The sequence below is a fragment of the Pezoporus occidentalis genome, unplaced genomic scaffold (genome assembly GCF_034315485.1).
Source record: "Pezoporus occidentalis ecotype Australia unplaced genomic scaffold, CSIRO_AGI_Poc_V1 ctg97, whole genome shotgun sequence".
NCBI lineage: Eukaryota > Metazoa > Chordata > Aves > Psittaciformes > Psittacidae > Pezoporus > Pezoporus occidentalis.
Window position 1 is genome coordinate 447351 of NW_026916336.1, and position 23544 is coordinate 470894.

The 23544-nt window shown below is 47.6% G+C and overlaps 1 protein-coding gene and 1 long non-coding RNA gene across 4 annotated transcripts; both read left to right on the plus strand.

Annotated features, from left to right (window-relative positions):
• The first annotated feature begins 1910 nt into the window (after nucleotides 1–1910).
• LOC134157522 (uncharacterized) lies at nucleotides 1911–9771 on the plus strand. Of its 3 annotated transcripts, none has more exons than XR_009962353.1 (4): nucleotides 1911–3104; nucleotides 6175–6411; nucleotides 6964–7315; nucleotides 8486–9771. It is a non-coding gene; the product is annotated as an uncharacterized LOC134157522 (long non-coding RNA). The 3 variants fall into 3 exon arrangements; XR_009962352.1 differs by having other exon boundaries at nucleotides 1911–2122; nucleotides 3013–3104; nucleotides 6175–7315; XR_009962351.1 differs by having other exon boundaries at nucleotides 6175–7315.
• An 871-nt stretch (nucleotides 9772–10642) lies between these two features.
• TF (transferrin) lies at nucleotides 10643–23304 on the plus strand. Its single transcript, XM_062606518.1, has 17 exons — nucleotides 10643–10797; nucleotides 12564–12727; nucleotides 12944–13052; nucleotides 13831–14022; nucleotides 14222–14357; nucleotides 14800–14855; nucleotides 15731–15900; nucleotides 16020–16206; nucleotides 17292–17446; nucleotides 18177–18270; nucleotides 18399–18434; nucleotides 18723–18881; nucleotides 19899–20043; nucleotides 21003–21067; nucleotides 21455–21639; nucleotides 22458–22644; nucleotides 23067–23304. Exons 1-17 carry the CDS (start codon nucleotides 10755–10757, stop codon nucleotides 23102–23104), a joined length of 2121 nt encoding a protein of 706 aa, XP_062462502.1. The 5' UTR covers nucleotides 10643–10754; the 3' UTR covers nucleotides 23105–23304.
• Nucleotides 23305–23544: the final 240 nt, after the last annotated feature.

The following is a 23544-nucleotide window of genomic DNA, read 5'->3' on the forward strand; positions in this document are numbered from 1 at the left end:
GTTGGCAGTGGCAGGTCGGAGGTTCAAAGGGACAGATTGGGGTCCAGAGTCTATGTGTGAGGAGAGCTGTGACTCATCAGAGACTGATGGGGTCGGGGCCTGAGAGAACTGTGCTGCGATCTCAAGAGCCAGAGGGGGTGCTCTGAGTAGACCTGTGGGGCAGGAGGAGAAAAGAAGATTGAGGTGGATGCAGCAGTCCTGGGGATGTGGCAAGGAAGAGGAGCATAATCGGCTCATTTCCTTCCTACACAGCTGAGCACAGGCATTCTGCCCCTGCACAGTCTTCTTTCCTTACCCCTGTCCTGATGACTCTGATGTCCTTGCTCGTCTTGCTCCTAGGCCTGGAGAGCTCACTCTCTTCCACGGGGTCTGAGGGCACGTTTATCCCAGAGGAACAAACACTGCTGTGCACACATCATGCTACAGAAAGCCAAGGAGCTGAAGGTGGGAATGGAGCCCCTTGTGTGCTGTGGATTTGGACATGGGTGTTTACCAAACACTTTTGGTAGACTCTCCTGCATCCAGTAGAGCAAGGGCACTCCTGGGTGCACCTCTGAGGACTGATGATGGTGGTTCAGTGAGGAGAATGGGGTGCACTGTGTCTGCATGTACACTCTTCACCACCAATACACAGCAGTAGCATAAGTGGTCCAAATACCAGTTCTTTGGAGATGTTAAATCATCTCCTCCAAAACTCCTGCCTGAAGCTGCAGCAGTTGGGGTAGGTGTGTTTGCTGAGCAAGCAGCTGCTGTTTGCACAGAGGGGATTCATTAGGCTACAGTTTGATTGAACTTTGTTCTGAGGGTCACATATTATAACTTGTGCCCCTCTTACCTCTACTGCCTTGGCTTTGGATCCTGTTCTCTACTGTGGGCCAAGAGAATGAACTTCCTTGTGGCCATTTATTTCTACTTTTCCTGCTTTCTGGTTCTTCCTCATGCTTATCCTCTGTATTTTTTGCAATACACTGACCCAGAGCAGCCAGCAGGACACCTTGGAGGGGCTTCTGGATGGACATCACATCCCAGGAAGCACCATCTTCACATCTGCTGACCCCATCTTCAAAGAGGCAATTCCAGAATAAGGAGAATGCAGGTCCAGCTTGGGAAGAAGTTAAGAGATGAGTAACTGAGCCTCAGGAGAGAGATACTGGAGCATTTTGGGCTGTTTAGCATTGTCCTGTCAATGCTAAAAGGGGGAAGCAATAGATACATGTATGGCTTGAAGTGGCCCAGGACTAACTACAGACATGAAGTCAGAGTAGAAGGAATGGAAAAGCTCTGATGATGTCTGTGTAGCTGCAGTGGCTTTCACCAGCCTTGGAGAGTGTGAAGACAATCTCTGGAGGGTGGTCTCTGTGTTCTCATGCATGGTAGCTCTAGGGAGGGGTTGGCAAGGTGCCCCTTCACAACAGCACCTGTGCCCCAGGGAATGAATATGTTCAGAGTGTTCAGAGACCTTTGGGCCATTGTCTTTCTGTTGGTGCAGGATGTGTCTCTTTCCAGCTGGTCTGGGACCATTATTTTCCTTTGGATGGACCAACACTAGAAGACAGTGCACAAAGCCTTTCTCTATCTTTACATTGCTCCTTATCCTTATCTAACCATACAGATAATAATCTTGTAGATATCCCTTGCTTTCCTTTTCACTATCCAAGTCTCTGAGCAAGAGGTGCATGAACAAGAGAGTTTGACAACTGTGAGCTGGGAAAGAGCTGAGTTAACAAAAAAAATTAACCAAAACAGTGGGATCTTTCCTCAAAGTGGCAACCAGTCTTGCCAGGTGTTAGATGTCAAAAAGCAGTCCCAAATCAAGTTGTATGAGCAGATAGAACTGCTGATCATGGAGAGGAGGGCTGTGTCTTGTGCCCAAGTTTGCTTCTTGGCTCAGCACCCTGCTAATGAAGACCCTGTGTGCTTGCAATGCATAAGCTGGGACAGGAGATGGTCGCAGCCCTGAGCTCAGAAAGGGACATTCCAGGGGGCAGGAATCTGGCTGTGGCATATCCTCCATGTTTCTCTCTGCTACCTTTCCACCCCCAACTCCTTTATTTTCAGGCGGTCACCTGTGACCAGGAGAAATTGCACCATGGATAAAAGAGCAACCTGTACTTGGACATTTGTGAGTACAGTAGGTTTAACCCTGAACTGCCCCAGGCACCTGCATCTCTCCCTAAAGCCAGTACAGCTTGACTGGGATTCAGTCAACCCTTGAATTCAGCTTTGATTGCTGAAGGTGGGAATAACCTCCCCAAGCCACCATGTCCAATACCATGTCCACAAGACACTTCATGTTATCTCTGCTGTAGTGGAGTGGATTGGCCTCTGAAGATCTCTGCCCTCAGATGTAACTTGCAGAGAGCTAAACCAGACCAAGGTGGTCCCTTCTTTTGGCTTCTCCAATTTATTAAGTCCTTTATCTTAAGGAGCTTGACAGAGCTCAGACAAAGACCAAGACAGAGCCTGCAAGTGTTACTATTTGATATAACATAAATGAGTAAAAAACTGATTGTTCTTCTGGTGTAAAACGCTCCCCTGAAAGACTGCTTGCTGCTGTGCTCTTATGCTAGCATCCTTCATGGCAGACAAGGAAATGCAGGTTGGCAGCTCCAGCTTCCCTAGAGCTCACTGTTGTTACGCAAGTCTGACGTCCTTTGACTAAAGGCCAGCCTGGTCTTTTCCTGGGGTTTTCCCACTACAAGGGGAGCAAACATCTTCCTTGTAATAATATCTTCTTAATGCTTTTCATGCTGTTTGTTCATGTTATTTCTCTATGGCGTGTTTATAGAACACAGCTCAGGGCTGTGGAATCCTTCAAGAGCCAGCACTCAGTAGAAGTGCTTGGTTTGGTGGAAAAATCTTTACTGCTGCATATAAAAACAATTGCCCAGGATCAAGTAGGCTGTAAATGGATTGAAGTATGGGATCAAAGCCCTATAAGAGAATCAGGATCTTGCTTGTCATTCTCTGGTCTAAACCGGCAATAGCTTTGTGTTCTCTCCTACATGCCAGGGTACCACAAGAGCTGACTGTTCCCAAAAGGATGGGGAGCCCAACATGATGGCACAGATGGCAGGACTTGTCCATCGCTGTCTCCATACAAGGTGAGCAGGATGGGCCTTGGGGAAATCAGCTGGAATCAGCACACAGTCCAGATCCACCGGGGATTGGGTGGTGAAGAGGCAGGTCTGAGCCTGGGATCAGGCCTGGAGACAGTAGCAGGATGGGACAGAACCTGGGGACCAATAGGCGTGTCCAAGGTGTGGCTGGGATGTCTGCCTGTAGGTTAGGGTATGGACCAGCAGGGCCATGGCCTGACAGGGGCAGAGCTGTGGTAGAGCTGGGGACCAGTGCTCCTCCAGCATTGCTTGGACAGGGACTGATGGGTTGAGCATCCTGGAAGATTCTTGCTGAAAGCTCCTGGTGATGCTGGAAATCTAGGAGGATGCAAGAGCTGGTGACACCTTTTGGTAAGGGGTGTCTCCTGCAGCACTGCACAGCTGACCAGTGTTTCTCCAAGGCTTGTTCCCTCTTTCTGTCCTCGGCATGTGGTCCTGGTGCACCCTGGCAGTGGTGTTAATCCACGTTTCCCATGGCAGGGCTTTCTGCCTGCAGTTGATGCCTCTGGCAGGCGTGGATGTTGGGAGAAGGGTGCTGGTGATCAGAGGGCTGATCACCACCTCTGATGGAGGGGAGAACAACAGATCTCATGTCTTGCAAGGCTATAGACATGGCCATGCTGAGACCCTCAGTCACTACCAGTGACCAGACTCCCCAGGAGTTTGTTCTCCTTTTCCACTGCAATTAGAAGGTTAGCGTCACAAAGCTGTTTCTCCATACAGCATCCTTCGTGTATACCATAACCAATCATCCCACCTCCAGGGCACAGCTGTGTTTACCCACATTATGCAACTTTTAGCAAAGCCTCTGAAACAAGAAGTTTTTCTGGTTCCTTCCTTAGACTTGCAACAACTTTCAGGATCTGTTAGGGCCACGTCACCCTTCAGCTGGGCTTTGCCATCGTCTTCCCAGCACTAAGGTATCCACATGAGGAGAGTGTGTGGGCCAGGGACTGGTGGCTGATGCTGGTGTAGGGCTGTGGGAGATGACTGCTGCATCCTGCTGAGCAGCCCCAGCCAGACATGTGCCCTGAAGCCCCCCATACCTCTGCCTAGGATTTCTGCTCCTTTATCCCTGTAGCTGGAAATGCCAAGAGGATTAAAATGCCACGAGAGTCTAAAAGCCCCCAGGAGGAGGTTTGAAATCTGCTCAGCTTTTGGTCTTTTGCTCCCCCCCCTCTCTTCTCCTCCCAGAGCTCTTATTAGTCCCAAGACTGTTATTACTTTCTACATTGCAAAACAGTAATTACTGGAAAGGACAAGGTGGTTTGAGAGCCAGGGCCCAGTGGTGCCTTCCAGCCCCAGGTGACCAGGGAGTAGAACGGTGAGGATGGGAGGAGCCTTTCCCATCTGGATTTTATCTCTATGAGAACATCTTAATCAGTGACCAGGAAACAAATTCCTCTACCACTTGGGAGGGAGAGGTGGAACTGAAAGGTCAACCCTGCTTGTGGGGTCCCCAGGGATCCTGTAGGCAGGGGAGGTCTTTTTCACTGGTGATATGGTGGTCTCCAACACTGACAGGGAAGAGATGTCCTGCCTGGTCCTGGGTCTGGTGTTTCGTCACTGGTGTCATAGTTTAGCTATGGACCTGAGAAGGATGAGATGTTTGCATGGTTCATGAGTGCTGAGCTGCCAGATCTCTGAAAATCTCGAGAGCAGGAGGAAAATTAATTTAACTAGAGTTCAAAGGGTCTCCAGTAAAGACTAAGCCTTGCTGTTATTCTGAAGCCTTATTTTCATTAATTCCCTTTAATGCTGCTTTAAAACTATGAAGTGGAAGGGAATGCTGGCCAACAGATTATTTTGTGGTTTCAAAGCAACCACTCTTAATCAGCAAGGAAATGTATTGGCCTTAAGAGTGTTTAAATGGGAAGGTGGCTTCAACCAGGACACATGTAACAGCGTGTAACGGTGGTGACAATTTAAAAATTAGCTATTGTGAGGCCCCACATATAGACAGAGGCTTGGTATTAATAATTACCATGAAATAACTAACTGGAAAGGGGTTGAACAGCAAGTGGTAGAGTTCAGCTTGACCCACTGGTGAGCTGACCCTTTTCCCATTCATTTAATGTCCAAACCTCATTTCTGACCAGCGTGGCTATCCAAGAGCTGAATGCAATGCTTTAGGCACTGCAGTGCGAGGCTGTGCCAGCCCAGCTGGGCTGCCCATGGGCTGCAGAGGATGAAAAGAGGTTCAGCCCCTGCTTCTTGGGCCACATCCAGCAGCAAGAGCTGCTCCAGCAGCCAGCCAGTGCTGCAAGCCCCAGGGCTCATGTTGATGACGCTGCTCCATGAAACTGGTTCAGAAGTCTTCCCTTGGTATTTCCCCTTGCTTTCTCTTTTTGTGTCCTTCTCCCTGACCCCACTGGCAGCTCTGAGCCCACAGCTCCTGCAAAGTCACTCTTGGACCACCCAAATCACCAGCATCCTTCTGCATCATGTACAAAGCTGGCTGCATCTGACAGGAGGTTTCTTTTGCCTGCTTCAGTGATGTCCCCCTGCTCCTTTGGCAGCCAAAGATGCAGGACCCAGTTTGGTGAGCTCTTGGGGTGGAATGGCTTTGACTTACTCCAGGCTCACCTTCTTCACCCTTGCTTCCCTCTCACCATGGGGTCTTCTTGACCAGCTCTGCCGCTGTCTTGTCTCTGTCCCCATCATGGTGACCTGGGCTCTGTGACAGCAGCGGAACATCACCGCTCACACCCCTACTCCCTTGTCCCTGAATGTGTGCATGGGAGCTCATGTGAGCTATAGCTCCCTTCTTCTCTGGAAATAAGCCACTTGTTCTGTTCTCACCCACCACATCTTCTTGGATGGTCCAGCACCTTGTCGGGAGTACATGCTCTCATAAAAGCTGCCAGGCATGTCCCATGGAGCTGGACACAACTGTTTTACGGACAGAAGACTTGTGCAACTACTTGGTGTGTGCCCTGGCACAGCACCTGGAGGTCCTGTGGGAGAGGAGCCAAGGGCACTGTGGCCATGCAGGGCTGCTGGTAGTTCTGCCCTTTCTTTCCTACTATCAATATTTACTGGTTTGTTCCCACAGATCTCTGGAAAATACACGGGAAGCAGGGTGAATGTTATCAGCCGCTCTATTTGCAAGCGTGTCTTCATAAGGAATGATTAACACACATCTTTCTGCCTTCCCTTCCTGAAGCCCTTCAAGAATATCACAGCTCCCAAGGTTGCACAGAGTTGTTGGTAATCCTGTTAACCTTTGAGTTAATTAAGCAAACAGGAATCCTTCATTAGGAGGAACAGCACTAATTGCATATCCCAGAGGGTGACTTTTGCATGGGCCGCTGGCTGTCAGAGCAGAAACCAGTGCTGACTTCAGCAAGGGGGCTGGGGAGTTAATGGTGATTTGCTTGAGAGAGGAGGTCAAGAAAACCTGCTTCTTCATCAGTGCTGGACCGGTTTGTGTTTGCTGGAGGGGGGGATGTGAATGGAGAAGATGCAGGGCAGTGGCACTGTCCTGCAGAGATGCTGTGCAAGGCAGAAAGGGTCGAGCTGCTGGTACTTGGCTTTCGAGCTGACCTTAGTTTCCAATCTAAAAATGCGATTCTTTAAGAGCATGACATGGTAAGCAGCTCTGGACAAGGGGCTACAGTGTGCAGCTGTGCTTAGTGCTCCATGCCAGGAAGAGCTCCTAAAAATGGACAGAGAGCTCTTTGTTTGCTGTGTGTGGTTTAGAAATTAAGCAATACTTAGGAGCAAATATTGGTTCAAACAATATCAGCTCCCACTCTCCAGTGGCCAGGTCAGCTCATCTCAGGTAGAAAACAGTGTATTGCAACACAGTCAAAACCTGACACCAAGTATTTCTCCTAACCAGCAGGGAAACTGGTTTATGGCATTCCTTGAAAAAATAAACTAACCTCAATGACTGGAGTTTGAGCACAGCCTCAAAATTGACCTGTAGGTACAATCAGGGGCTGAAAACCTGTTTCTGGAAGGACTGGAACAGCTCTCCAGGGATCTCTCAGGCCCTGGGAGCCATGGAGAATGCAGAGCTGGTCCCAGTTCCTCTGTCAGCCATGAACATGGTTGCAGAGCTGGACTCCCATGGTGCATCTTACTGCTGCTCCAAGCCCCGTGCCAACCCAGGCTCCAGAGGACAATGACCCCTCTTCCAGGAGAGAGCCGGCACTGGGCTGGGAATTCCCTTAGATCCTTACACTTGCCAGGTAAGACAACCCTGCAGAAGCCCCCTGACTTCTCCCTATCCCCCTGAGGTACCTGAACATTGAATCACAGAATGGTTTGGGTTGGAGAGGACCTTTAAAGCTCATCCAGTTCCAACCCCCGCACCTTACACTAGATCAGATTTGCTCCAACCCCCATCCAACCTGGCCTTGAACACTGCCAGGGATGGAGTAGCCACAGCTTCTCTGGACAACCTCTGGCAGCACCTCAGCACCCTCACAGGGAAGAATTTCTTCCTTATATCCAGCCTAAGCTTACCCTCTTTAATTTTAAAACTGTTGCCCCTTATCCTGTCACTACAAGCCTTGGTAAAAGGTCTCCATCTTTTCTATAAGCCCCCTTTATATACTGAAAGGCCACAGAATGGTTTCCCTGGAGCCTTCTCTTCTCCTGGCTGAATGACCCCAGCTCTCTCAGCCTCTCTCCATAGCAGAGGTGTTGAGCCCTCTGACTGTCTTTGCGATTTTCCTCTGGACTGGCTGTAACAGGTCTGTGCCTTTCTTCTCCTGGGGGCCTCAGAGCTGGATGCAGGACTGCAGGTGGGGTCTCACCAGGACAGAGTAGAGGGGCAGAACCACTTAATCACCTCACGTGACTTGCTGGCCATGCTGCTTTGGATGCAGCCCAGGATACACTTGGCTCTCTGGACCACACAATTGCACAGTGCCAGCTTATGTCCAATTTGTCATCCACCAGTATCCCCAGATCCTTCTCTGCTGGGCTGCTCTTCATCTATTCACCACCCAGCAGTGTTCTCTCCCACCTCTTGAAATGGGCATGACTGACAGTTCAGTGCTAGTCTCAGCCCTGTGTCCCACCCTGGTCTATTGATGGAGGAGCAGGGAAGATGATCTAGGAAAATAGGTTCCCATCAGCTTGCTCTTCTTGCCTTCACCTGCTGCAATGTGACCTGTAGGGCCAGGACAGGACAAGAAGTTGATCCCAGCTCTTGTGGCTGTCCATGCTTATGTCCTTGTGGGCAGGCTCCAGCCTTCTCCAAGCCACAGACTTAGAAATTCCCATTTCTAGAGGAAAACAAGTCAACTTTGTAGACAAGCCCAAAGTCCCAGGGGGTGTCTATTGTCCTCTGCCCTCAGCTTATCCCTCCTCAAGGTTCAATTGATCCTTTTTTCCTTTTCTTTCATTTTCAGTACTTTTTATCCTTAATATCTCAAGGTGAGCTGGGTCTCATCACACGTCTGCCAGCCTGGTGACACCTGGGAACATCAGTGTTATCTCCAAAGGCCTCCATTGCTGGATAGGAGCACCTCTACAGAAGTAACTGCTCCAAAAAGTCAGGTGAGATGCTTGTGTTGGGGTGGTGCCTTGACTGAAGCTTTCTCTCTCCTCAGTTAATGTTTTCCTCACATGCAGACACAACCAGAGCTTGGGTCCAGCCTCCTTTCAGCTGCGTTGGCTCCAGGATGAGCTCTGCATGGGGAGCAGCTAGCTCCATGCTAAAGCCAAGCCTTCTCACAGACGAATTGTTGTGCCACCTCTAACTTTATCCCAGCCCAATTACAACAAATGTCCTTTCCTTAGGACACAACCAAAACTCCAGTCCAGCCTTGTCTCAACCACAAACCACAGTGTGCACATAAAGGGTTGTAGTAATAAGGGAGATGTAGAAACGAGCAGTATTATTTTACCTTCAATTTTACTTAGGATTGGGCTGAGCCCTGTTATTTCCTGGGGGTTTGGATGTGTTTATCACCACCACCAATGACCCATGGCTGGCCAGAGGGTGTGCTAATTTGTATTTCTCCATCATCTGTGTCATTTTTAGCAGCATCCTCTTTCTGAAAACAGAACAGCCAGGATCCAAAGTGTTGCAATACAACAAACTTGTGATGTGTAATAATAGTTCAGCTTGTTTCATGAAGATGTGCTGTAGAAGTCTTGATGCTTTCTGGATAACAAGGGCAAAATCTGAGAGGCACTGGCTTAGTTCTGTCCTTTCTGGTAAAGCTGCTCCTGCTTTCAAGAGCCAGAGCATTGATGTCTTATTTTTGAAAGACAACAAGAATGTCTGTCATTAGTAAGAATTGGCCCTTGCTGTTCAATCTCAGTTTAGCCAGATACATGCATTTGATCATGGAAGGAGCTCTCTTTTTCACAAAACCATGCACCCAGGTAGTGAGGTATGGTTCTAGCTAGAGCTTGTAGAAGCATGTGTGTATTTAGTGAGAGAGAGGACCTGCTGTGTGAATAGAAGTGTATTTTTTAACACAATGCAGGCTGCTTCCAGCCAACCTTAGCCAAGAGCCTGGTATGGGCAAGCCCATGGATCTGCTGCATGGAGAGTGCGGGCTATGGGAGAGGATAGACCTGTGCAGGAGATCCAGAAGATCACAAAAGGAGGCTGGTGCTCTTGAAAGCCAACCTGGGAGCTGGACTTCACTGCTGGGCTTCCTACAGCACCCTTGTAGCTTGTGCTGGGTGGATCAGCCCCCAGTGCTGTCTAGGAATGCTGTTAGAACTTGTGGGTTAACTGATGTGGTGCAGGGACTCTTATTTAGTGTGCATGTGCCAAAGTCAACCAGAAGCACAGCCTGCAGCAAAGGTCAGAACAGCCTTTTTGAGACAGATTCGAGCCTGGGACAGCATCACAAAGGCAGACCTTTGTAAACCAAGCCATGCCCCACTGGTCCTGGCTGCAGGGAGATAAATCATGAATGGTACAATCAGGTGGAGAGGTTTTGCAGAGGAAGGGAGAGGAAGGTGACTGCTAATCTCAGCACTTCTTCCCAGGTTCATCCCAAGAATTTAACAAAGGTGCCGTGCAATGTCTCCTGCTGGCGGCAGGGCGTTTATCGAGCTCACTGCTCACTGCCATTGACCCTCCTTGCCTGTGCAATGGGCTTGTCAGATCATGTGGAAGGATCATTTACTGCCTTTCAACCCCATTGCCAATGCACTCAGTGTGCTGCAAGGCAAAGGGTGACAGGCACAACAGCAGCAGTTACTGGCAAGCATGAAAAACTCAGGGCTGGATCCAGCAGGGACTTCGAGGGATCCGGCTGTGCAAGGCAGGGGGTGGCCAGCACAAAAAGAGCCTCCCCTGCAGCGTTTCAGCCTGCAGAGGAATTCAGATGTTGCAACTTGGGAATTTTCCATCTGAAGCCCCTTGGAAAATGAAAAGCACCTTGCCCTGCTCTGACTCCTGCCTGCAGAAGGGTTCAGTGCCAAATTGAAAGGCTTCCTAAAAATGGGCTGATCCAGGGAGGGGGGCGATTTAGGAACTATTGAGAAACAATGAAGAACAAACAGTGTTAGGTCATTGCTTCTGCAAACATAGCCAGGGCTGTTCTTCTATAAAAGGGGGAGAAAGCAGCTCCAGAGCCATCACAGACTTGGAGGGGACAGTCTGTGACCAAGGATACTGCATCCCCTCCACGGCACCTGACTCCCTGCCCAGATATGAAACTCATACTCTCCACTGTGCTGTCCTTCGGGATAGTGGGTAAGTGCCTGCTGAAAGCAGTTTTGGGGGAAAGGAAGAGTCAAAACCTCCTGGGACCCCAGGCTCTCCCCTTGGTGAGGCTGTTTTAGAGCTGCAGCATGTGCCTTGACCCAGGCAGCAGTTAAGTATAAGCCAGGGTGTAAAGCGATGCTTGCTTCAGCAGCTGTGGATCTCTGCCAACAAGGATGGTATTTTGGGCATTAAAGCACCAGCTTTTTCCATAGAGGTCTGCAGCTCCCCACAGCAAGCTACTGAGCACCCAGCTGGCAAGCAGAAGGGATGCTTGGAATCTATGACCAGGGAGGAGACTGCTCTGGAGAGGCTCCACACTTCTGCTGTTGTGGGGCAAAGTGAAAAGTCATCCTTCAGCCACTGCTGTGTTGGAAGAGGAGTAGGAAGAGAAACTCTGTCAGCCAGCAAGGGGGAGAAACCAGAGGGAGACCTGCCTGCCAAGCCTGCATGTGTGTTGGGTTAAACCTGAGGGCAGTGATAATAAAATAGAGCTTATACAACAGACTCCGCATGCTCCCCACTCTGCTCCTGCGTTGCTCTGTTCTGCTGCTGCGGCTGCACTTTGCTCGGACTCCCCTCTATCTTATGCCTAAATCGTGCTGCTGCAGAGCTGGCTCTGCTTGAAGCCATTCTTTTGCTTCTCTCTGCTCACAGCTTCGGCAGGCAATGGGCAGGTAGACATGCCAAGGAGATTGCTGCCATCTACACCTGATCTGGGGACCACTGCCTAGAAAGTAGGGGTTCCCTTCTTGCTGTAGGCATCCCCCACAAAGTGTGGTGGTGATAAATGTCCTCTGGTGGGAAGTGCTCCCTGTGCCGCTGGCATCAGGAAGTCCTCAATCACCTTTGCTGAGTACTAGCACGCAATGTCTTATTAATGGTGAAGAATCCCTCCTCCTCCCCTGCATAGAGGGAGCACAGAGGCTGCCCAAAAGCTCTGTGGCACAGGTTAGTATGGAGGTGTTTGAATTAAATGTGCCATCAAGGGTTTGGAGAGGGTGAACTGTGCAGACGCCTGTTGGTGTGCACAATCCTGCCAGAAAAGGACAGAGTTAGCACAAGCTGGCTGGATATTTTAACTGCAACTGAAGAGGGTGTGAGACCTCCACCTGAGGTCTTTGCAATGCTTCCATTTCCTAGAGCAGCCAGTCAGCTGCACTTACTGACTGGGGGGGTTCTTAGAAGAGAAGACTGTAGTGGTGGTATGGCATCTCTGTTATTAAGTGTAGTGGAGGAGGTGAGATATAAAGAGACAGTTAAATAGATCATCTAGCTGCCAAGGTCACTTAGTGATGTACTGAGTTGTGATGTACTAAGTTGGTGATGTACTGAATATAGTCTGGCCAGGTCAGAGTTGCTCTCCATTTGGGGTTATTTGTAAAGACACTGCTTCAGTGCACAACTTTTTTTCCCTTGTTTTTGCAAAGTCTTGAGTTTGATTGCTATTGAAGTGTGTGGATTTGGTCTCCTATTCCTGTGGATGTTGCTGTGAGACCAAGCTGCTTGAATCATTATTCTGTGCAGGACATACATTACCCAGAGACAGGAATGCTTCTCCCAGGTGTACTTGAAGGTGCACACATCAGGCAGGAAAAAATGACCCAGGAGACAAGCAAGGGAGATCCTGCATCCGGCCACCACTCAAGGATATGACTGCAGGGAACCAGAGATCTTGTATTCACAGAGATACGGTTTCTGTCCAATTGTTGTCATTCTACCTCTCTGAGACTATTAGTTTCTGGTTCTTTCTACAGCCCTGTGTTTTGCTGCTCCCCCCAAGGCCAGCATCAGATGGTGCACAATATCCTCAGCAGAAGAGAACAAATGCAATAGCCTAAGGGACCACATGCAACAAGAGAACACGGCATTGAGTTGCCTGCAGAAAGCAACATACCTTGACTGCATAAAAGCCATTTCGGTGAGTGGGCAGCATCTGTGCTGGGCACTGTGAGGATGTTTGAGCAGCCTTGTTACACCTGGAGAAGGTTGAAGTTTCCTTTGGGTCATTGGTTGTTACTTGTGATCCCCCTGTAGAGGACTCACCCGCAAGGATGCAAGGGAGACACTGGGCAAGTGTTTTTCCCTCATGTGTCCCTGCTCTTTGTTTATTGACTGAAATGTTCTTCTTGTTTAGAATAATGAAGCAGATGCCATCAGCTTGGATGGCGGTCAAGTTTTTGAGGCAGGCCTTGCCCCCTACAAGCTGAAGCCCATTGTTGCTGAGGTCTACGCACAAAATGGAGGTACATTTTCATGCAGTACTTTTAAGCCAAGTGGTGGTAACAAACTGATAGTTCAAGGGCCGTCCTTTCCATGCAGAGCTCCCATGTTATTTGTGTTGGGTGCCCAAGATATTGCCCCTGGTTCCCAGATCCCAGAGGGAAAAGGGTGGTGGGTGCCCCATTTTTGATGTTAGCTGTAATGAAAGTCACTGAAGCCGATTTTGACCTCTGCACTGGAGCTCAGCCTGTTTCCACACAATAATCAGGATCAAAGCAACGTGGAAGAGTCATTCCCAATATGGTAGCTAAGAAATTACTGATACTAAATCAAGAGATGTGGTCTCTACTGCCCCTAAAATGCAGTAATTTTATTTATATGTAGCATGTAATGGACTATGTATAATTTTGAAGACTAAATGGGTGATTTTGGTTTTACAAGGCTTACAGGTATGCTTCAGTGGGCAACAGCATTGGAGAAAAGACTTGCCAAAAAAGATTTGCCAAAAAGACTTGTTGAAGTATCTTTGCAAAACAATGGGCATGTCTAATGTCTGCCCAGTGGCAAAGCATTTTGTGTGTGATTGATAGTATTTCCAGGTCGCTTATCATTGCAAGTTGTGAGGTTCAGTGTTGGTTTGATATCAGCAGTGTAGTTCACCCCCAAGAAAATGGGAAGACGATGTTGCTGATTATTTGGAAGTACAGCACTTTATTCTCTGAACCTGGAGGTCTGGCAAGATTTGAAATGTTCCTGAATCCCACTATTTCCTTGCTTTCCTGTTTTTTTCCTACACTGCAGGCTCCACAACCAGCTACTATTCTGTGGCAGTCGTGAAGAAAGGAACAGACTTCACAATAAACGACTTGCAGGGCAAGACCTCATGCCACACAGGCTTGGGCAGGTCTGCTGGCTGGAACATCCCCATTGGGACACTCCTCCGCCGAGGAGACATCAAGTGGGAAGGCAAAGACTCAGGCTCCATCGAGCAAGGTGAGGTGGGAAACAGTGAGAGAGATGGGCTGGAGTTAAGCTAGCGGTACAGTGAAAGTGATGATGCCTGATCTTCAAGAGAGGTCCAGAGATGGCTCACGGAGGAGTAGAGTCATTGGCATTCTTTGCGCATCCCCTCCCTTCCAGGTCCTTGTACAAGTGGATCTTAGACTAACCATTGCTTCTTTCTCATCCATAGCGGTGGCCAATTTTTTCTCTGCCAGCTGCGTGCCTGGTGCCACCACTGAACAAAAACTGTGCCGTCAGTGCAAGGGGGACTCCAAAACCAAATGCTCCCGCACAGCACCTTATTCTGGATATTCGGGAGCTTTTCAGTGAGTGAAAGTTATTTTTCCTTTGGGGAAATATTCTAGCCTTGTTTTTGTTATTCATACCAGCTTTTGTTATACTAGGGAGGGCTGTGTTGTAACCAGGGATCCTGAGGAAACTGAATTTATAGCACAACTGGGAGTGCTGGTAATTAAAGGTCCAATTAGTAATAACTGTCAGGCAGCTAGTGGGAGATGACAGAGGCAGCTGCCTTGCATGGTTTTGCACAGACTTAAGAATACACAGCATTAGCATGGCGCTAAGTCTAACTGGGCTTCTTGGGCATTGATACTTTGCCATTACATTTTCTTCCCTGCCAGCATAGGATTTTGGGAGGAAAACCACTGCTCTGTGTTTGCAGTTTGTGCTGCGGTAATTTGCAGAAACAGTACATAGGGAGTTACAATGTCTGGTTTTTAACATCTCTTCTGTTATTCCCACCTGCAGCTGTCTGAAAGATGGAAAAGGAGATGTGGCTTTTGTGAAACACACAACTGTTCAAGGTAGGCCTGCAAGATCAGTTGTTTCTCTTTTTTCTAGTAGAACCTCTCGCTGCTGCTCTATCCTGCAATTAGTCTACACAGTGCAGGCATTGATTCTTCTCCAGGTTTGCCATAAACCTCTTCTCTAATTGTTAGAAACCTGTTTTGCACACTGCCGACTGACTCATCCTTGTTGGTGAGAAATATGATGATGGTGGGGTCCACTTTTCCTTCTTGGGGTTTCTTCTTTGAAGAAGGAAAATCTGTTGAAGTTCAATGATATTATCATTGGTACCACATCTCAGGGCCAGCTGTACTGTTATCACAGGAAAAGAGGTGTAAGGCAATTACACTCACCCACGACTCAGGGAGGTAATACGGACGGAATTCAGCCTACAGCAAGAGTTCACTCACTTCTTGGAGCTGGAAGATGGCCTGGCATGCCCAGGACCTGGAATGAGCTCAGTGAACCACCAAGATGGTCATGGGGCAGGCACACCTGTCCTGTGAGGAGATGCTCAGTGTGGTGGGCTTGACCAGCCTGGGGAAGAGATGGTTTTGAGGGGGCCTCAGAGCAGCCTGCCTGTCCTTATAAGTCTGTACTTACAAGGAGGCTAGCAAGAAGGTGGAGCCAAGATCTTTATGGAGGTGAACAATGGAAAGATGAGAGACAATCATAAATGGAAACAAGGGAGGTTTGGACCAGATAGAAGGGGAAATGTTTTCCCCTTGAGGACAATCAAATAGTGGGACAGGTTACCCAGGACAGCTATGCATTCTCCGTTCTTGAAGGTTTTTAAGATCTATCTAAAGCAACCTGGTAGCATTACAAAGCTGCCCAGGCTGGCTTTTCTGTTTTCATGGTGATACAACTCACAGTTCCTCTCTTCCTCAAGAAAATGCCCCAGATGAGAAGGATGAGTATGAGCTTCTGTGTCTGGATGGCAGCCGTCAGCCTGTGGACAACTACAAAGCCTGTCACTGGGCCAAGGTTCCTGCTCATGCTGTTGTGGCTCGAGATGATAGCAAGGTTGATGACATCTGGGACTTCCTCTCAAAAGCTCAGGTATTGTCAAGCTCTCCTTCCCCTAGAAACCCTGCTTCTGTCCTCTGACTTTGCTTGCTCTCTCCAGCTTTCCAAGAGCTTTGGTACAGTCATTTGCAGATTATTTTCCCTCAATACAGGAAAGATTTGGTGTGGGCAAAAGCAGCTCCTTCCAGCTCTTTGGGCCACCTAGCAAGAAGGACCCAGCCCTCAAAGACTTGCTTTTCAAAGACTCTGCTGTCCAGCTGAAGCGTATCCCAGCACTGATGGATTCCCAGCTCTACCTGGGCTTTGAGTACTACACTGCCATCCAGAGCATTCAGAAAGGTAGGCGGGATGTGGAACACTAATGTGCATCAGTGCGAGCTGTGTTGAAAAGATGGCATCAGCAAATACAATTAGGCAAAAGGAACACAGTTATTTCAAAGACATAGTATCCTCTGCAGAAGATTTTCTGTGAAAGGTATTATCATTAAAATCACACCATCTTCACAAACTTCACTTACATTAACAAATGGAATTTGTTGATTCCAAAATCAGAGTAACATCATCATCGCACCAACAAAAGCGGAGAATTTACACACACTCCACACCTTGTCCCTTCAGTATGATTACAAAAATAGCCCATGGTTATTCAGCTGGTGATAGAGATTTGGCATAGTCGAAACTGCAGCTTAGAAAAGCTGTTTCTGAGATGGAAGAGGAAGAAACATCCCAGGTTGTTTGGGACTGGACTGGCCAGGTCCAGTATTGGCCACTTGAGGGAAACAGTGAGCTTTATTTCCATCTAGACCCATCAAGCTTTAATTGACATTCTACCTGGGCTTCTGGAAGTCAAATATCCCACAAAGGACCTCCAAAACCCACTTAAAATGTAGAGTTGCTCAGAGATCTCTGTGCCAGGGTCAGCCATCGTGGCTTTTATGGAAGAGGGTGCATGGATTTGTAGTACCAAAACAGACTATTCAGATGCCACTCCACATAAACATAACTAGGTTGTACTTTTCCAACTTGGTCTGGTCTTAGTCTCACGGTTGTCTGGGCTGTGAGGTTTGGAAAATGTGCAATATCTCGTAGGCAGCAATACCAAGTACTATTAACGCATGGTGGTTTAGTGGTTGTGATGTTTCAGCTGACATGAATCTGCATGAACGGTTTGTGTTATGCAGAAGTTCTCCTTTCTGATCTGCATATGGGTTTTTGAGCATCCTTCAGCTCAAGAATCATCCCTTCTATTCACACTGGCCCAGGGCTTATTAAGCAAGAACCTCTTGCAGTGAGCAGCAGCAACAGGTTGGTGCGTACAGACAGTTTCATGGCTGAGTAAAAGAAATAGAAAGTAGCCTGCTTGTAGCCTTATTGTTCACCAGGGCTCTAGGCTTATCCTTGGTTTTCCTCTGCTGGTTTTACAGATCAGCTGAACCCCAGCCGCAGAGAAAACAAGACACGGTGGTGTGCAGTAGGCAAGAATGAGAAGAGCAAGTGTGACCTCTGGAGCGTGGTGAGCAACGGGGATGTGGAGTGCATCGTGGCAGACAACACCAGGGATTGCATCATTAAGATCATGGTATGGCTTTTTAATTCTCCCTGTGAACCCTCCAGATGGAAAGCACCATTGCTTCCTTCAGCCTGGGAATAGATGGCATGGAGACAGGGCTAGATCTTAAAAGAAGATAGTGGGAGCTTTGTAAGAGAAAACAGTGGGTAGAAACCAGCCTCATCACAGGGAATGGGGCTGACTATATTTTCACCAATTAACGTTCTTAAAAAGAAAATAAATTATTGAACGGTGTTCTTTCTTGAGGTTTCCTAAACAAAAACCAAATGTCTGCTGTGAAGCAACTTTTTATGAGGAAAAGGAAGGTGAAATATAAATATTGAAAAATATAGAGAAGAACAGTTGCCTGCTTAGAAGAGGAGAGATTCCATAGCACAGATGAGGATGCTGGTGTCAGCTCAGGGCATTGGGTTGGTACTGTGAAGAAAGCACAAAATGTGAACTTGAAAAGACAGGTGAGGTGAGGAGATCTGTTTGGCAGGGAAGCATGCTAGGAGAGACACACAGGTAAGCCTGTGAATGTCTGGGGAAGTGAGCTGCTGCTGCAGGTGGTTACAAGCACAAGGGAGCATCAAAACTCCCTCTGCATCAGTGAGACCTTGCCTGTCCATAAGCTAAGGGATGGCCTCTCATGTCACCATTGCCACAAGCTCTTCTCCTTTACATCGAGTGCTGCTTTTACAGTCTGATTTCTGGGGACATACAGGGTTGTTTGACTGCTGCACTGTTTTCATTGCAGAAAGGTGAAGCAGATGCTATCAGCTTAGATGGAGGTTTTGTCTACACTGCTGGTGTGTGTGGCTTGGTGCCAGTGATGGGAGAAGTCTATGAGGGTAAGCACAGCCCGGGCTGCCCCTCTGGGTCGTGGTGATGGGTAATGGGCTGGTGCAAAAGCACTGCTTTTGTTCTGTTTTTGGTTTGCTGTATCTTTTATCTACCATCTTCTTTTTCCCTCCATCAGATAACGGTCAGTGCAACAAAGCAGAAGGAGAGCCAGGTAATTACTGCCAACAGAGGGACTGAAAACAGTCCTGATGGGTATGAGTAGAAAAGTATATATGCAGTCATGAGGGGTTGGAACTTGATGATCTTAAAGTCCTTTCCAACCCTAATTATTCTATGATTCTATCATTCTATGAGTAGAGAATAAATGTCCAGTCTCCACACAAAGAGCCACTGTTTACATATAGGTCCCCTCTCCCAAGTGGAGCCAGTGATTTCCTAAGGGAGCATAGTGGGATCCTCAGTTCAGTCCTTAATTCTCCTTTATTTTATCTTCTGAAAGCATCCTACTTTGCTGTGGCTGTTGTGAAGAAATCTGACGGTGACATCACATGGAACAATCTGCAGGGTAAGAAGTCGTGCCACACTGCTGTCGGGAGAACTGCTGGCTGGAACATCCCCATGGGCTTGATTCACAACAGGACGGGAAGCTGCAATTTTGGTGAGTTGAGTTTTGCATCCATTTCTTCAAGCTGGGGATCTGCTTGCAAAAATGTTTTGACATCCTTCAGCTGAACTTCAAAGTTTCTTATGCCTCCAAGATCCCCACCTAGAGGTGGGAAATGGAGAAGACTGTTGTTTAAGGTTTCACTGAGCAAAGGTTTAGGCTGTTGTTAACTGCTTCGGAGTAAGATTTCACATCTATCCCCTTCCCTTTGCAGCAGCACAAAAGGTACTCCCAAAAAGGGAATAGGGCTGCCCCAAGCAGGGGGGTCCTGGTCCTTGTGCAGGGTGTGGAGTGGGGGTGAATGGTGCACCTTCAAGCTCAGAAGGGAGGGGAAGGGCTGAGAATAGAGGACAGAGGCTGATCTTTGTTTGAGAAACATAAAGGGACTGCTCTGGCTGCCTGAGAATAAGGGAGTAAAAGTCTGCATTTGCTCTGGAACTTCAGAAATTGCTCACAGGATCAACTTCTACATCCATCTTTCAGTCAGTGAGATTTACAGGGAGTCCAAAAAAATGATATGGAAATACCATCTACCAAGGCAAATCAATCATACCATTATTAAAAGGAAATTTCTAACTGCAAGAAGATTGTGAGTTTTAGACTCGGCCCCTCCGTCCTCCTGCCTGGCTTTCCCACTGTCCCTTCTTCTCCCAGAGATCTGACAAATGCTGCAAAAGGAACCTCTGATAACCCATAAAGGCTGTGGAGGCTTGGGCTGGCTCTGGATGAGCTGAGAATGGTTTGCAGCAAAAATATTCTTCTTCTGCCAAGATAGTGGCTGTTGCAATGGAGCTTTAGCCCCCATTTCATTGTCAATAATAATGACACAGGTTTCATAGTGAAAACTGTGTGTGTGTGATTTGCTGACCCCTGAATTGCGCTCCTTCTCACAGCCTGTTTACAGCTCCCAGTGACCCATAATACAAATTCAGCACAAGAACATATTATTAAAAGAAAAACCAGCTTTTCAGGGCAAAGAAAAGTCAATTTTTTACCTATTTCTGCTTTCAGATGAATACTTTAGTGAGGGCTGTGCTCCTGGGTCTCCTCCTAACTCCCGCCTCTGCCGACTCTGCAAGGGCTCAGGTGGGGTTCCACCAGAGAAGTGCGTCGCCAGCAGCCATGAGAAATACTATGGCTATACTGGAGCTTTCCGGTAGGTGATGGAAACATTCAGGTTGCTCCCAAGTACCATAGGGCTAATGACAGAAGTTATGGGTAGATCACATACAGAGTACAGCCTTACACTGAAGCTAATTTGCTGACCTCCTTTTTTCCTCCATTACACTGCTGAAGGTACAATGTCTGTAATATTATACATATGCTGTATATGCTATATGCTTTTTATGCTATATATATGCATATGCTATATATATGTTTTTTTCTTTATGCAGCTTCATGCAAATTTATATAAAAAGTTCCCATTCTCTAAAATGAACATCCTGGTGTCTCCACACAAACCTGGAGAGGCACAAGCATTTTGGCCAGACCTCCTACAATGGCAGCATTCCTTCACTTTTAATGCAAATAAGGAGTGTAAAAGATGGGGACACACAAACAGTGCTGCCTGTAGACCCTCTCTGTTTACAACACTGCTTGGCTTAGTTAAAACGAGCCGTCCTCTAAAAAGTGCAGAGACCAGAGGTCAGCCCCAGTACCATTTCCTACATAGCTGCTCAGTATCAGGTCAAGTCTAAGTAATTCACGTGGGGCATGAATTTAAAAAGAGAATTAATCTTTCATTTATGTCTGATAGCAAAGAGACCCTGGCTTCAGGATTTGCAGTCCTTAGGGGGCAAGTTAGTGTTTTTACAAAGTAATTAATGCATTCAGGCAGACTTGCAGAAAGCAAAGCAAATTCTGAACCTGACCAAACTGCCTCTGTCTGACAATAAAACAAATTGGCTACTTATCATGTGAGGAGGACACGTTTTTTTACAGAATGTGTTCAAAGACTCTGTTTTCCACAGCCTGAACATACTCATGGCATGGCTCCTTAGAGACCTGTCTTTGGAGAGTAATTTTACAAAATAAGACATAAGCCAGAATAAAATCTGTCAGGAAAGGGCCAGGATTCAAGCACCCACATCACTTGCTTTTCTTTGTACTTCCCAGGTGTCTGGTCGAGGAGGGGAATGTGGCCTTTATTAAGCATTCAATTGTCGAGGAAAACACTGACGGTATGTGGTTATTCTGTTGAACGGGTCTTGGCAGGGCTGCCTTCCCCTCCTTGCGTTCTTTTTATTCCCAGTGCAGAACGTAGTAGGAAGCTTTACCTGCTTGTCTTGTCAACCTCACCCTTCCCGCAGGAGAGGCAGAATTCAGGTGTTAGCAGGAGCTGTTTGCCTGTGGTGGCTTCTCCCAGGCATTTCTGCAAGGACACTTTCCTGCTAGCTACCATTTAACCTATGTTATTCAGGTGGTCCTGAATCATAACTGCAGGTTCCTGCCTTGCTACCTTTGAGCAGCGCTCCAGCAGGAGCAAATGCCTTGCTTTTAGGTATTGTGAGGCTGATGTTCTTCTGCTACACCAGATCTTTGAATCTCCGAACCAATTCCCTTTAAAGGCAAAAATAAAGAAGACTGGGCCAAAAATCTGAAGATGGACCAATTTGAGTTGCTGTGCACTGACGGGCGACGGGCAAATATCATGGATTACAGGGACTGCAACCTGGCCAAGGTTCCTACCCACGGTGTGGTCACGCGTCCTGAGAAAGCTAAGAGAGTCCGTGAGCTGCTGGAGAGACAAGAGGTCAGTAGCACTGGCAGTGGTGGAAACGTTCTGGGGTTGTTTTTATGCCGCGTATTTGTGCTTTTAGAGAAACAATGCCCTGAGGTTCCCCGAGTCAGTGCAAGGCGAAGATTTTAACTTACTCATACAAGGTGACAGCCTTGCCTCCCAGCCTCCCCATTCCTTCATCCCTTTCAAACCACTCTGTCTCCTCTGCCACCTCAGTAAATATGCATTTAGGTAACAGCTGTATCGTGGTGGCTGCTGTGGCATGCTATACTTGTGTGACATGAGGTTATCGCCTCCTTCTCAGGATATGCTCTTGCACGTGTGTTTCACAAACTCCTCTGAGGTCTCTAAACCAGCTGGGTCAGGCAGAGCCCTGAGGAAGACAGAAGCCTTCCTGGACACACAGAGCCTTACAGCTACTGCTGTAAACGTAACCAGGATGAACCAGCTCTGATTTTACACTAAAAACCTCAGCATTTCCCCCACCATCAGGGTCTGCTCAGAGGCACTTGAGAAGTCAGCTCCTTTTGCTTCCAACTTACGGCTAAGGCACAGAACTCACCAGCAGCATCTGCTGATGAGTTCCAAATGTAGTGACCTGTTAAAATGGAAAATAATAGTTTTGACAGTTGTGCCACAACTGTGCCTACCACTGAGATCCCTCGTCTAACCACATGGAGAGAGTATTCAAACCTAAACCCCTGGAGCTTGGCTGGGGGCCCCCCAGGATGATAGTGGAGAACTAGGACTAACAGATAGGCTTGTATGAGCTGCATCTTGACAGCTTTCTATGCTTTATATACACTTACTTCCTTGTGCCTTTATTTCAGAAACTGTTTGGAACAAAAGGAATCGAGAAAGAAAGGTTCAGTATGTTTCAGTCTCAAACCAAGGACCTTCTGTTTAAAGACTTGACCAAGTGTCTGGTCAAACTCCGTGACGGCACAACGTACAAGGAATTCCTTGGAGATCAGTATTATGCTTCGGTTTCTAGCCTCAATACCTGCAATCCATCAGGTAACTGTAACAGCCTCAGGAAGAGCTGCAGTTCTCAGCCTCGCAGGCATGAACAGTTTATTCTGTAGGTGTCCATTTAATTCTTTTAAAGCAAAATGAGGATAACTCATGAAGATGCCAGTATACTTTATCAAAGTTTCTTGAATGATCTGTAAACAGTCTTAGAGTCTGCTGCTCTGGCATCAACAGGGATCACATATTTCTACTCACCTTTAGAAAACAGACATTTTGAGAGATGACAGAAAGAACCCACCCTGTCCCATCAGTGTGTGTTCAGTACGATCTGTGGTTAATACACATGGGGCGGTTTTGTGGCATACTGGATGTGGCAATGATGATGTTGGCATGGCTGGGTGTGGGCTGTTGGGATGAGGGTGTTTAAAGGCAGGATCTGAACTTCTCCCTGTCCTTTCCATTTTCAGATCTCCTCCAGGTGTGCACCTTCCTTGAAGACAAGTAGTGAGATGGGAAGGACCCTTGCTGGAGGGGGAGGAAACCAAGCAATGACTCCTCTTGTGCCCTCAGCACCAAACACTGACCTGCAGAGGGCTCTTTCCCTTCTCTGCTTTTTCTGCCCTTCTTCATCACTCTAAAAGTGGCTGTTGGAGATTTTACCCTTCTCTCCTGCCATCACAGCAAAAAATAAACTCTCAAATCTAACCAAGATTCCTGAGATTCTTCAATACTTAAGCCCATTCCTTTCCCCAGTACCTCTTGCCGTAGGACAGTACCAGATGCCAACATGGCTATTGCCACTTAAGGCTATTGCTGCCCACTAGAGAAATCTGTTTCAATGTTTGCCAAAGCAAAATGGATTAAATATGCCCTAAAGCCTAATTAACAGCTGTTTTGTACTCTCAGTGCTTCTGCTTCACCCAGGTTATCCCATTATCTCCCCAG

Bases quoted from the DNA above. Each gene is read 5' to 3' on its own strand.
- TF (XM_062606518.1), top strand. From the start codon at position 10,755: ATGAAACTCATACTCTCCACTGTGCTGTCCTTCGGGATAGTGG. The intron at 14,856-15,730 runs GTAGGCCTGCAA...CTCTTCCTCAAG, and splicing joins GAAACACACAACTGTTCAAG to AAAATGCCCCAGATGAGAAG. The intron at 22,645-23,066 runs GTAACTGTAACA...TTCCATTTTCAG, and splicing joins CAATACCTGCAATCCATCAG to ATCTCCTCCAGGTGTGCACC.